The sequence below is a fragment of the Aspergillus alliaceus genome (assembly GCF_009176365.1).
Source record: "Aspergillus alliaceus strain CBS 536.65 unplaced genomic scaffold BDW43scaffold_6, whole genome shotgun sequence".
NCBI classification, from domain to species: Eukaryota; Fungi; Ascomycota; class Eurotiomycetes; order Eurotiales; family Aspergillaceae; genus Aspergillus; species Aspergillus alliaceus.
The window spans coordinates 964,846-977,248 of NW_022474689.1; the positions used below are offsets into that span (position 1 = coordinate 964,846).

General features: G+C 47.1%; 3 protein-coding genes across 3 annotated transcripts; 1 reads left to right on the forward strand and 2 right to left on the reverse strand.

Moving 5' to 3' along the window:
• On the reverse strand, window positions 1–1,443 carry BDW43DRAFT_265402 (putative Coatomer subunit epsilon). The gene is made up of 5 exons (XM_032040785.1): window positions 1,366–1,443; window positions 920–1,298; window positions 719–854; window positions 398–636; window positions 1–324 (listed from the first exon to the last, which is right to left on the reverse strand). The coding sequence occupies exons 1-5, from the start codon at window positions 1,388–1,390 to the stop codon at window positions 216–218; spliced, it is 888 nt and encodes a 295-aa protein (XP_031904239.1). The 5' UTR covers window positions 1,391–1,443; the 3' UTR covers window positions 1–215.
• Window positions 1,444–2,484: 1,041 nt separating this feature from the next.
• On the reverse strand, window positions 2,485–5,913 carry BDW43DRAFT_297723 (putative 1-phosphatidylinositol-4,5-bisphosphate phosphodiesterase Plc1; the record flags this gene model as incomplete). Its single annotated transcript, XM_032044438.1, has 1 exon — window positions 2,485–5,913. The coding sequence occupies one exon, from the start codon at window positions 5,911–5,913 to the stop codon at window positions 2,485–2,487; it is 3,429 nt and encodes a 1,142-aa protein (XP_031904240.1).
• Window positions 5,914–11,395: 5,482 nt separating this feature from the next.
• BDW43DRAFT_265409 (uncharacterized protein) lies at window positions 11,396–12,015 on the forward strand. The gene is made up of 2 exons (XM_032040786.1): window positions 11,396–11,432; window positions 11,495–12,015. The coding sequence occupies exon 2, from the start codon at window positions 11,805–11,807 to the stop codon at window positions 11,970–11,972; it is 168 nt and encodes a 55-aa protein (XP_031904241.1). The 5' UTR covers window positions 11,396–11,432; window positions 11,495–11,804; the 3' UTR covers window positions 11,973–12,015.
• The last annotated feature ends 388 nt before the right edge of the window (window positions 12,016–12,403 follow it).

The window sequence follows — 12,403 nt, forward strand, 5'->3', positions numbered from 1 at the left end:
TGTTTATCATGAAATCAGATTTCCACAACTGGGACGATAGCAAATGGACTGGAATCAAGGCAGCGGTGGTCGGCAATACCTGGTAGAATACAATAGCTACGCCTGTCATATGAATCATCAAGGGAACAAAACACCCTATCGGACAAGGCGCATGAAGAAAAGAAAATAGAAACCGTACATAGGAGAATTATTAAACAAGAAAAGTGAAAAGGAATCTAAGATGACACTCTAGGCGCATACTTCGCAGCAGCGGTATCGAAAAACGCGCTCTTCTCTTGAATATCAGCCAAGAGAGCATGCGATGGCTGTGCTTTCTGTAAACGTCTGCAGTTGAGAAATTTACCTATTAGCATGGAACAAAGCCTCACACAAAAAAAACCAGCAGGTGGATACATACGTCTCCAACTCCTCCGTCGGCTTTCCAGCCAACACATTCAGCACAATGCTGTTGGCGATGAGCTCGGTGTCCTCCGGGTACTTCTCGAGCGCACTGTTCAGCGCAGCTTCGGCTTCCGGTAACCGGCCAAGGTGGATTTCAGCCACGGCCTGACCGACAATTGAGAGCGGAGCAGATGTACTAGGCGCAGCAGCCAGTTCTTCAAAAACATAGAAAGCAGACTGGTACTTTTCGCCGCCCTACACAACCAAAAGCCCACCTGTTAGCTAACCCACCCCTCCAAAAGCAATGGGGATACAGAAGGTAGGGGCTACCACATACAACTCTCAAACCAACCCACGACTCGGCCAAATTAACAAGGAGGGAATCCTGAGCCCAGCGCTTGGCAGCTTGTACCTCCTTGAGGGCGAGATCGGAACGATTCTGCTGAAGATGAATCTGAACGATCAGGGCAACACTGAACAACCCCCAATATCACATATCAGTATTATTATCGCCCAGGGAGCTCAATCTCAAACATACGCTTCAAGATTCCCTTGGTGCTTCGTCAACAAAGCCAAAGCCTCCTCGCCCAGTCCTTGTGCCTGCAGTACTGTCCCGCCCAGTACCTGCACGGTAGCATTATCAGGGTAGTTCTCGGCCAGGTCCTGTACGAGCTGGAGGGCGGACTCGCTATCGCCGGCTGTCTGCTGAGCCAGGGCCTTCACTGCAGCAAGGTCGGGGGTGTCTTCTTCGCCGTCGACATCGGAGAGGACCTGGTCGGTCTGGCCTAGGGCAATTTTGGCACGGAGTTGTAGAGTGCGAGCTGGAAGGTGGTTCTCGGAGGAGAGGGCCGATGTGTCGAGGTCAATTACCTCTTGGTATTGACCTTGATGGAAGGCATTGTGAATGTTGATGAGTTCTATGGAGGGGGGGAACGTAAGTTAAGAGGACAATGGTCTCAATTTAGGGTACACAGTTGTACTTACCACCTTCTGCCGAAAAGGGATCCATGGTGCGTATAAATGTGAGGACAATTGCCAATTGTAGTTATTGATTGTGTGCCGTATATAGCGTCTAATGTTGATGCTACGAAGGCGGAGGCCGAAAGTCGTCACGTTGCCTTTCCGAGGGCGGTGACGGTATCAATCGATCTAATCATTTACCGCACCATTTATCTATTTTACTAAATATATCATCAAAATCGAATATCTGGTTTACCAAAGACAGGGAGGAATAATAATCATTGTGATGCAAAGGCCTGATATGAAAAGAGCGTCCCAGCGCACGTTTAATATTAAAACAAGAATAAGAAGTGTAAAGATAGACATGACCTGGCCTCATGCCGGAGATTCATCTAGAACCCTCAGAGCGATGGGACAGGATTGAGACAGTATATCAGTGTTGGCTTCAATCCACGCTCTCGTACATGTATTCCCCCACCAATTGTGACCAAAGATGCAATCATTCCCTGCTGACTCCTTGAATGCTGCCATCCTACCCGATGATGATGATGATAACGTGTGAATTGCCACCCTAACCCCAAACCCTGAAGACAAATAAATAAAAGAGTATGATGGACAAGATTCGCTGCAGACAAAAGAAAAAGGAACATCGTGAGAAGTAGAGTAAGTGCACAACTATGCAACACACAACAGAAGAGCAAAGGTAGAGGGTATCGCTAGATAGAACAGACGTAATCCGATCGCAAGATAAAACTGAAGAAAACGACAAGGCAGAAAAAAATAAGGAAAAGGTCAAGGAGTGCCCGTACCTTACTCGCAATGCAACCATGCATCGCCCTTTAATAACAGAGTAGAGATAAACAAGTAGATAACGGTATTCTCCTTTTAGGCCCTCCAGTGACCTTAGCAACGCCAAAGTCTCCCGCGAAAGTAACCAGCCAAAGAAAATATCTTGGGAAGGACACAACAGATGTAATGAAAGTTAGAAAGAACGCCGCTCCGTTTATTTGCACATGATTTTGAAATTGACGAAACCGTAGATAGTAAAAGACGCGTGGAAGGGAAAAGAGAAAGAAAGAAAAATGTAAAGTAGTGTGTTGGCACCACACTGGGTGTGACGAAAATGATTTTGCGACCGAAGGGTTAAGGAGGCAATGATGAAGTAGACGCTGCAGAAACAGTCGGGGTCAGGTCAGGAGAGCTATCCTTATCCTCTGCGCTTGCTGACATCTCGTTGCTCTTCTCACGTTCCGTGGACGATGCGCGCTTGAAAACAGTCTGACCGATCTGTCGGAGAATACCCATCCGCTCTGCTCTTAGTTCTTCAGCATCAAGCCGCTGAACAGACACCGGATCTTCTTTGGTAATCTTGCAGAATAAGGTCGAGAACAAATACTGGTCTCCACCACCATCATACAAAGGCAAGTAGCGGTAACCTTGGGATAAGCTGCTGAGTTTTGCAGTGTAGGTGGCAAGTTGAACACTGCTATTGCTTCCTGCACTGCGCCCATCCTGTGAGTTCCAGATAGTCCAGCGAACGAATACTAGGTCGGGATATTTAGTCTCCAACGACAACCTAAAGCGATCATTGAAGATCGGGCTGTACCCATTGCTCTGCTCGATCTTTGTGCGCCGGCGATGTGGATACCCGATACCCGACATGCCGTTGCGGGCGGACGCGTTCATGCCACCTTCACCAAAAACGAAGCTTTGGCCTCGATCATCTGCACTGAACATTTCGATTTCCACGTAGGGATTGATATTATCATCGGGGCCAATGCTGCGAGGGCGAGGAAGTTGCTGGGCAGAGATAACGTCTACCGAGAATCGAACGAGTTTTCGCTCCGTGATCTTCGTTTTCTCTTCATCAGATGGGCCCAAAGCGCGAAGAGACTCCGGCTTAAGCACATAGCCAGTGCGGTCGGTCCCAGCAGCAAACATAGCCTGGTTCATTTGCATGCCAATATCGTATGTCTGCCAATTCAAAGCCGCCATCTGAACGCCGCGTCGCCAGAATTTAAGGGGATCGAAGTTTGAAGATCTCAAGCGGAAGCCGGACGGATAGACCCTAGTCAAATACTTTCGGTTGTGCTTTTCAAAGAGAACCTTGTTGTCGAAGTCACGACAAATACCTTCGAATGATCGCTCTGCGAAAGAGTACACATGATTATACCGTTGACTTTCAGCGGACGAGAAGCTATGCCACTTGTACCCGCGAGTGTAGACCCCTAGATCCGACAACGGTTTGGTAATCTTGCTCTTCTGGCGCCTGTTCTTTTCTTTCCTGATGCTCGCTAAAGCGCCATCGCTATCCTCTGTGGCACTGCTGATACTGGTAGTTGTAAATGACCGTCTATCTTGCGTCAAAAACGAGTTAACAGTATCCAACCCAAGCGTCGGAGGGCTCGACAGAGGAGGCAGGCTGGTGATTGCAGGGTTTTCGGATACCGTCGGACGCATAAAGGGGGAGCTCGCGCTGCGTTTCCGGCCGTGGACGACAAATGCGCCAATTGGTTCCTGTCGTGTGTCTTCTTGGATCTCATCACAGGTCTTTACCTTGACAAGAATGCGTCCCTTAAGCTCCTCGGGCGATGGAAGAACAAAACTGTTCGTCAAGAGTGGCTCCAGTACGAGTTGCTCTTTAAAGGCATCCTTCATGATTTTTACCATCGCCAGCTGTTGCTCCGGGTTGCAGTGAACCTCGAGGGATAAAATTAACGGAAAGTCAGTAGTGATGAACGCGTAGCGGTTAATGACAGTAATGCAGTCGGCAAACAAAACGCTAGTGGTCATGGTTCTTCCGTGAGACACAATCGGCCGGCCATCAGCGCCGTCCCAACAGTCGATTTCTACACATCGGCACCCTTTTTGTAAGGCGCTTATATATGCTTCTGTGCTAGATGCACCTGCAACCTGACGGCCTAAGAGATAGGTGTTGTGCGAACTCGAGATGAAATACTCATTCAAGGGGCGATCGAATCGGGACTGGGGAGCACGAGAGGCATATATTCCATTCCACGGAGACGCGAGGAAAGAAGAAAATGCGTCCAGATCCATTCGGGGAACTTGCTCTTCCTCACCTTCTGGAATACTTGGGACACGCGTTTTCGACTTGCGTACACACTTGTCGAAAACGGAAACCCAATAACTCCGGTCCGATTCAACGTCCTCATTCTGGATGTCGCGGAGAAATGCCAAGAACTCATCGAGGCTTAAGCCATCTTTGGCATCTACCGCACTATCCTTAAAGATCTCCTTGACATCCTTCCGCTCTTTCAAGCGAGCAACAAAGTTCTGGAATTGTGTGAAGTTCAACTTGCCGTTTGCGGCGGCATCGGCTTTGGAGAATTGGGCACGAAGCATGTTCTTAGAGCAATTGATATGCAAACTGCGACAAATGCTCTCGACAGCGGCAAAATCAAGACTCTCCTGCTCACCTCCATGAGGGAACAATCTTGACATTTCGCGCTGCCAATGTGCTTTCAGGACAGCCTCACTCTGGCTTGAACCAGCCAAGCCAGCCATAAGGCCTATCCTATATCGAGAGATATGTTCAAGAGTTGACGTCCAAAGCTCGAGGATATGATCATTAGGGGCAATAAGGTGAAGTGTTTTGACAGCGCGACCCTTAGACCGTTCATCATCGGCAATGACAATTGTGAACCAGCGATTCTCGATATCTTGCGGGACCTGATGTTCCTCGCGGTAATTACGCGCATCCACACCAACTCGAATCTCCTTGATATCGTCAATGTAGAACCGTTTGGTGGGATTTGAAACATCCCAATAGACCTTGCCCGCATCTAGGTCCAAGAAGAAACGAACTTGCTTTCTTCGCTTCTTCGTGACTTTCGTCAAGACAGTCCCACGCTGGATAGCTGAATCAATCTTAGGTGCAATTGTGCCGCCATGGCGGGGGGCTGTCATAAAATTATCATTGGGCAAACTGGATGACTCTGGTTTGCACCAAACGCCGAGAGAATCAAGAGCATCGTTGCTATCTTCCTCGTTGCTAGATTCAAGTGCGTTCTCGCGGCCGTTTTGAGACCCAGTCTTGCTGTCACTGCGTCTGCGCATAGTGACAGGGCCAGAGCTGCGATCACGCTTGTCGTTGTGAGAAGCGGATTGTCGCCTTCGTGTAAGCTTGTTTGCGGCGCCGCGGGAGATTCTGCGCATCAAACCCGGAGCTTTGTTGGCATTTGAGATGACTGCGTCCCCCGAGCCAGAGGCAGGAGCATTCCCTGGGACAGCCATCACGGACTCCCCGAGCTCGAAAGTAGTAGGGGGAATGGTAGGGAAAGGAGGTATGCGTCCACGGAGCCCGTCTGTGGCAAGTTGTAACGGTGTGCCTGAAGGGCTTGAAGCATTTGAAGGAAGGTAGGCGGGGCGGATAGAATTCGGAGTGGTAGTTAGAGAAGAGGCGTACGACGGTGCTGAAGGGCTGAGGGCAGGTGGAATAGATGTGATGACATGATGTAGCTTGGGGGGATTGGAGGGTGAAGTAATGAGTTTTAAGCTAGAACGGGCATCGCCATTGACGGTCGAAGCCGACGAGGTAGCGGCGTAGGCCATCGCGAGTACCTACAAAGAGGACACCACTCAGCTGCAGGGTCGTGAGACTGTCAACCTGTCGTGAACCGTGCCAATGCCTGAGTCACCTGGACTTCGCAAAGGACGAATGAGCAGCACAGCAGTAAGGAAGCGGTCGTGTTGGTTTAGAAATAGCGTCCTATGGTTGTAATGCAATACGAGCCGAAATAGGGAACGTGTCTGGCTGACAGATGCAAAAGCCACGTCCTTAGCGGGATTGCTATGATTTTGATATCTGCATCTTGGCCAGCCTTTGATGCAATGCGAAGAGCCCTTCCTGAGAGCGCTCGCGGGTAATCAAGGAGGTGGGGGGGATGGAAAGGAATTCAGGTTCCTGATAACAATTGTGACGGACAGTGGCTTCGTGTAACGGTGGCTCCACGGGGCAACAATCGGTAACGCTGCCGTCGGTGTACACTATCAGAATGATGATCGATGGCTTGGCTCCCTGCTTACGGAGCCGATTTTCGTCACGTTCTTTTAGAGCTCTCTGCCCCTTTCGGCGGGATTTTTTTTAAAATTTTATTCTTAAACCTGTAATTCCAATGTAAATCCTGCTTTTTACCCCTCTTCAACAGTCGATCTTCTCAATGCGCGGGGAAAGCTGTCCTTCTGCAAGAAGGAGAAGAGGTGCGGAGACGGGCCAATTGGCTGTGTTTGGCGACGACGGTAGCAGTTCCCTTTTTTTCTTTTTTCCCAGGTGTTGACAGGGAAGGTCGATAGTGGCCCACAGATAGAAAGGACTAATAGAAACGAACCATGCAAGACAAAAAGTAATCTGTGTAATCTGTGCCGCGCATGTGCTTAGTTGTCAGCAGAGCCCCTCTGCTTTGAGTAATTGAGCACAGAAATTCACTTTTCGCGTCAGTTGGTGTGGTTCTAAAAGTAATTGGGAAAGGCTGCAGCACGGGAAATGTAGAATCGGCGACGAGGATCCGAGCTGCAATGCAGGATTGCCTGCCAGCACAGTGATGCAGGCGAACCAAACAGGAAGAAGGAGGACGCTGGGGGAGCAATCAGAGATTGGACACAGCTCAGTAGTCGCAAAGGTTGCGATGCTCTAGTGCACTTCGTCTCGCTGTTCCAGGTAATACTGCACGGTTACGTGGAGCGTCGTAGAGGACCTGCAGCGAACAAAAAAGCCGCCAGGATGTAAGTAAGAAATGGTGATCATGCGACGAATGGCGAGAAGACTGTGCCAGCAGCGTGCTCCAAAGAAATTCGAGTCACCAAATTGCGGAAGTGAAGGAGGCGAGGAGTAGTGACCGAGGAAGGTACTGAAAGGTGTTAAAAAGGATTCGGAAGTCCTCTTATGGATTTTTCCATTTGGACGAGTAGTGAAGGTTGAACAAACAAGGAGATTTGGGGAGAAAGAATTGTGGAAGCCTCGATTCGGAAGAAACTACTGGATGTTTCAATCGAAAGAAAGCTGGAGTGGGTACTGCTTACTGACGTACAGAGTACTGTATCTCGGGTGGTATTGCAGTATGGTCACAGTCCGCAGTACACGTATTGGCACGGTAAACGGTAATGGAATCTGTGCCTTATTCCAGGTATTCCAGCTTTTTTCTTTTTCTTTTTTTTAAAACAAAAAAAAATCCTCAACGGCTCCACCGAGAGGTTGCAAACGAAAACGAAAACCAAGCAAGTCAGACAAGGGCTGAATGAAAATTACACAGCTTAGGCTTTTCGGTACCAAACAACGTCGAAAAATGTAATAATGATGATATAACCAGAAGATAAGGAATGATGGTGGTGGCCAGCAGTGGTGATAACAGCGGCGTCCAGGGCTAAAATATTAGAAGAGGGAAAACAAATATCGGCGGTCAAAGACACTTATTTCCTTGATCTTCCTGAATACCTAATGAATAAGACCCGGGATAGCAGTGACGGATGAACGGGAGGAGTTTACGATCTATATACTCAAATGAGGAGTAGGAAAGGGATGAAATTCGGTATGTAGTCTAATCAAACTGGGCCGTTATCGCTGGGCAGATTTTCTTGAAACTCATTGTGGGTGAGCTGGTCACAATGCATACCAACAGCGGCCCAAAAAATATTGAAGCTAATTGTCATGGTCCTCGGAGCTTGTCTATTCTCCTCTATACCCATTTTGTTTGATTTTTATTAGTATTATTTTACTCTCTTTTCCCCCCCATCATCTATCCTTTACCCCCCTTTTGTGTTTCCTTTTGCCCTTTAAGTACTCAACAGGCTAAATCTAGGATCACCTTGATATTGAAAATCATTGCAAATCGGCTGACTTCCATGTTCATTTTTTCTCCTTCTTTCTGCTTCTGCCTAGGTACTACTATGAATTCATATGATTGAAAGTTATTTGCTTTATTAGATGTATCTAAACAAGTACAAAAGTAGAGCCGCGGAAACGTGACCTGTAATGCAAGAGAGTGCATTTCCTTGGGTACCATAAAAGAACAATGAAATGACTGACAATGAACAGGCCCTGATCTGCTATACCATTGGACGATCATCCCTTGGAAGATGTCACTGTCAATCTTGCAGGCCGACACACTCCCACTGGCTGTGAACAGTTTCACCTACTTTTCTTAATTTTTTTTTTTTTTTTTTTTGCCTTTCGACAAAAATTCCTCAGGGAGGAAAGGGGGGGGGGAATCTCTAGTCTGTTGAAAAGTGCCTGTACAACTTACTCGCTAGGTCGGTTTGTGGATACAGGTCATCCCATAGCTGTAACAGATTGCATGCCCTTCTTTTTTTTTCGAAAAAAGAGAATCCCCACAGAAAATCCCGTTCCCCATAGACACGGGGAGGCGGTGATACGGAGTACGGAGGAATCCACCATGTCATTTCTTACAACCTTTCTTACTACGCTAGAAAGAATTCGAAGCATGCCTCACCTCACCAACGATCCACCGACGGCAGGGAACAACTATCGAATTGCCTATCCAGTAAATATATGATGTTACAGAATTCTGAGAGCACCGACACGCCGGTCCTTCCGGGGAAGAAGTATGTGGATCATTTGCGATCACCATTGTCCATCGTCATCTCTAATCTATTGAGTCCCCTTCATTCTTTTGCGATTTTTAGAGTTTCAGGTGCGAGGTGATGGGAACTAAACCGCCTTATCCCTGGTGGATAACTCTGCGTTGCTCCCCCGAATCTGGGAAGTAATGTATGTACCAACCTAGACCTGCACGCCATCCCTCCGCACTTTAGGGGGTGTAAGACGTGAATCCAGGTTGAATGAGTCGTTTGGTCCAATGGTACAATGACTCAAAAGTTCCGACAATCGGGTGCCTGTCACCTGATCCATGCCTTACTAGTATCGGCGGGAGACTGGGATATTGAGATCCAATCATGATCAGAAATCACGGGTACTTTCGCATTGCGGAAATTCAATGTGCGATGCTGTGAGGTTTGGTACTAGCAGCAGAACTTTAGGGGGGAAAGGAGAGGAGAAGGGCGGTTTCGCCGGAAACAGAGAAAAAAAAGAGGACGGTTGAAGCCGCTTATCCCTAGTCAACGACAGTGGAGTGTTGAGTGGTTCTTTCGTCTACGTAAGGTTTGCAGGTGCGTGGGGAGTACGCGGGAAGGATAGATACAACTAATCGACTACTGGCTAAAAAACACTACAGAAGTAAAAACCAAGAGAAGAAAAAAATATTTCTTTTATCTCAATTAGTCATTTCCGATGTTCACTAATGTATGCTGAAAAAAAGCAGCTTAGCCATTACCACCGAACGCGGGGTGGTTTTTAAGGCTGGAAGAACGAGGTACATGAATTGTACGACAGGTAATTTTATTACATACCTTAGTAATGGATTTGCCCTATGCATTGGCTCTGAGGCTAGGGCAAGTGGCAGTGGAATCGTAAGCGGGGGGGGGTTGCGGAAAAAGGGAGAAAGGAAAGAAAGATCATCGTCACAATGCAGTGGTAAGAATTATGAAACGATGAATCTTAAACCGCTAGTCAGCAGATCCTTTGGGGGATTCTCATAGGTAGTGGCTTAGCCCCATACTAATCTTGGAGGCTAGTAATTAGTAAGGTATTTTCTCCTCATGTCAAGTAATACACTCTTTTACATACACTATCGTCCTGTGAGTTATGGGCTACCACCTCAGCGCCTTATCATTCACTGTCTTAGCCCATGTTGAAGACTCATTCTCAACCACTAGTATTAGTATCACAGCACCTCCTCACCGTCCCAAGAAGAGCGGTCAGATAGCATCCACTGAGTGTGAGGGCTGATCATGATTTTACAACTTAAGCGATAATGAGGATAGCTAGAGCACTTGAAGTCTTAAACTCATGGAGCTATGTTACATATTGGCCAATGAATTCTGATCCAAATATATGTTCTTTATTCTCTGCGCCTCTGCCCTATGAGAATAAAGGAACAAGGTTCCTACCCGGTAGTCATTCCATCAACTCAGCTTGTATCATTGGATATTAACGAACGGGGCTAGCAGGTCGTAAAAGGGATGTACTCCGTACTGTATTCCCCCCACAGACAAGGCCCCTTTGCAGTAAAACAGAAACAGATAGCAATGCGACCAGTTTAGAAGATGCATCGTGTCTACCATCAAAATAAAAAATAAAAATAAAAATAAATTTAGGCAACCATAAGACTCTCAAAACAGTTACCAAAAGTAAGGGAAAAGAAAATTTTGTTGGATCGTGGGGTGTGAACCCCCGCACAACAGCTGAGCCATGTTGCTGAGTTGGCAATGCTTATCTTTCTTGTTCTGCTTGTCATTGCCATTTGCGTGTTCAGCTCACCATAGATTATTGGAAAGTCGTTAACAAGTGGGATTATGGAATCTTGCTTTAGACTGACTAATATCGTCAATTTCCCCTCCCCCTCTAGATTTCATACCAGACCGGTTCCTAGGGCAATCTTTGTTATTGTACTGGATATATAGCACAGTGGATTTTGACAAGGATAGTATGATTACTACTTATGGAGTAGAACATCAAGGAACTATGAGTGAGAAGGAGGCTAGGTAGGCTAGCAACAAATAAAGAATGATATTCTTTTCATCATCTCCCTTTTCTTTCGCCTGTACTACCGATAACATAGACTCTGAAGAAATGATGTTGTCGGCTATCGGGCATTATCGGCCCAGCATCCAACCATATCATTTATCCGTCGAAGGTTCTTTCATCCTTCCATGGAGCAGGTAAAGTCTGATTAGATTAACTAGTATGCTTGCCAACCTTAATGTCTCACAATTTTGGGCTTCTATTAGCCTTTTCCAGACAAGGCTGATTCCTGGTCCAATGGCAGGCTATTTTTGGGATACGAATGACCTGATGCATTAGCAGGTGCTACAATGATATTTCCTTGTTTCTTCGTCTCATCCTAAATTTCCTATTCATGCTCAATAAAATAGCCCGGGGTGCTCGGGGCATGTGGGCATATGTATGAATGCAAAGTAGGCAATTCCATTCATCACTACTAATCGTCATGAGATCGATACCCGACAAACCCCCGACCGATCGCTGTATGATATCTCGGCTGTGGCGGGAGTCTGTGTAAGGTAGCAGTCAACACCGTACCGATAATCTTAAAGGCCTCACCTATACTATGATGACGCAAGGAGTTCTAGCATATCAGCCTATACTCCCTAAGATCAGCACGCGGCTGTACATCAACACATTTATAATTAAGTGTCTGTAGGAAGCGGCGATAAGGGGCCTAAACCTCCGTTGGAGTGTTGTTCCGCTCTGTCTTGGCTGCCCTAGAGTCCTAGGCTCGTAGTAGTTACCTTCTCAGAACGTTTACTGTATGTACTCAGTTGCGCGTATGTACATATGTAGTTACCTCATAGGGGAAAAGACAAGATGAAAACCCTTGACCCCTCCTCGATTATGCGACCGATAGACAGCGATGATCAGAGAGAAGCAGAACGGAAAAATAGGGCTCGTGGCTTTAGGTTGTCGCCGTCTCGCGTGCTTCATGACCTCTCGTTTGCTCCTTGCTTTACAATTTGTTTATTTTTTATTTTACTTCATTTTAATCTCAGGGAAGGGTTGGTATCTGCAGGTCTGTCTGTAGGTAATAGAATATCATGCCATCGGCTCATCCGCTTTGGAATGTCAAGTCCGGTCAGGCAAACTCGCGCTGACAATCATGATGATCGATGGTGGGAAAAGGAGGGGGAAAAGGTAGGAATTCTCCGTACTGCCAATCCAACCGAACCTCCTCCTCCACACGCACCATTCAACCGTGCTCTGACGTGCCACGAAAGACCATCGCTTTGATAGCAGGCCATTCTGAGCCCGTGACCAGTAGCGGATCATTTCATTCGCGCCGGGAGCACCGGCTACCAGGGTGGCCGTGTTTGCTACTGACCTGGTACTAGTGAAGGCTAAAACTTAAGGTACCAAGATTCCGGGCAATTTTCAGGGTTCTGAATCTTGACTGCCTGAGACAGTAGTATCAACGTAGCATTGCTTTCATTAATAGTGACGGAATTTAAGTCTCAG

Coding starts and splice junctions, on each gene's coding strand:
- BDW43DRAFT_265409 (XM_032040786.1), top strand. CDS start 11,805: ATGATCAGAGAGAAGCAGAACGGAAAAATAGGGCTCGTGGCTTTAGGT.
- BDW43DRAFT_265402 (XM_032040785.1), bottom strand. CDS start 1,390: ATGGATCCCTTTTCGGCAGAAGGTG. Junction 1,299..1,365: donor TCCCTTTTCGGCAGAAGGTG/GTAAGTACAACT, acceptor CCCCCTCCATAG/AACTCATCAACATTCACAAT. Junction 637..718: donor CGTGGGTTGGTTTGAGAGTT/GTATGTGGTAGC, acceptor TTGGTTGTGTAG/GGCGGCGAAAAGTACCAGTC.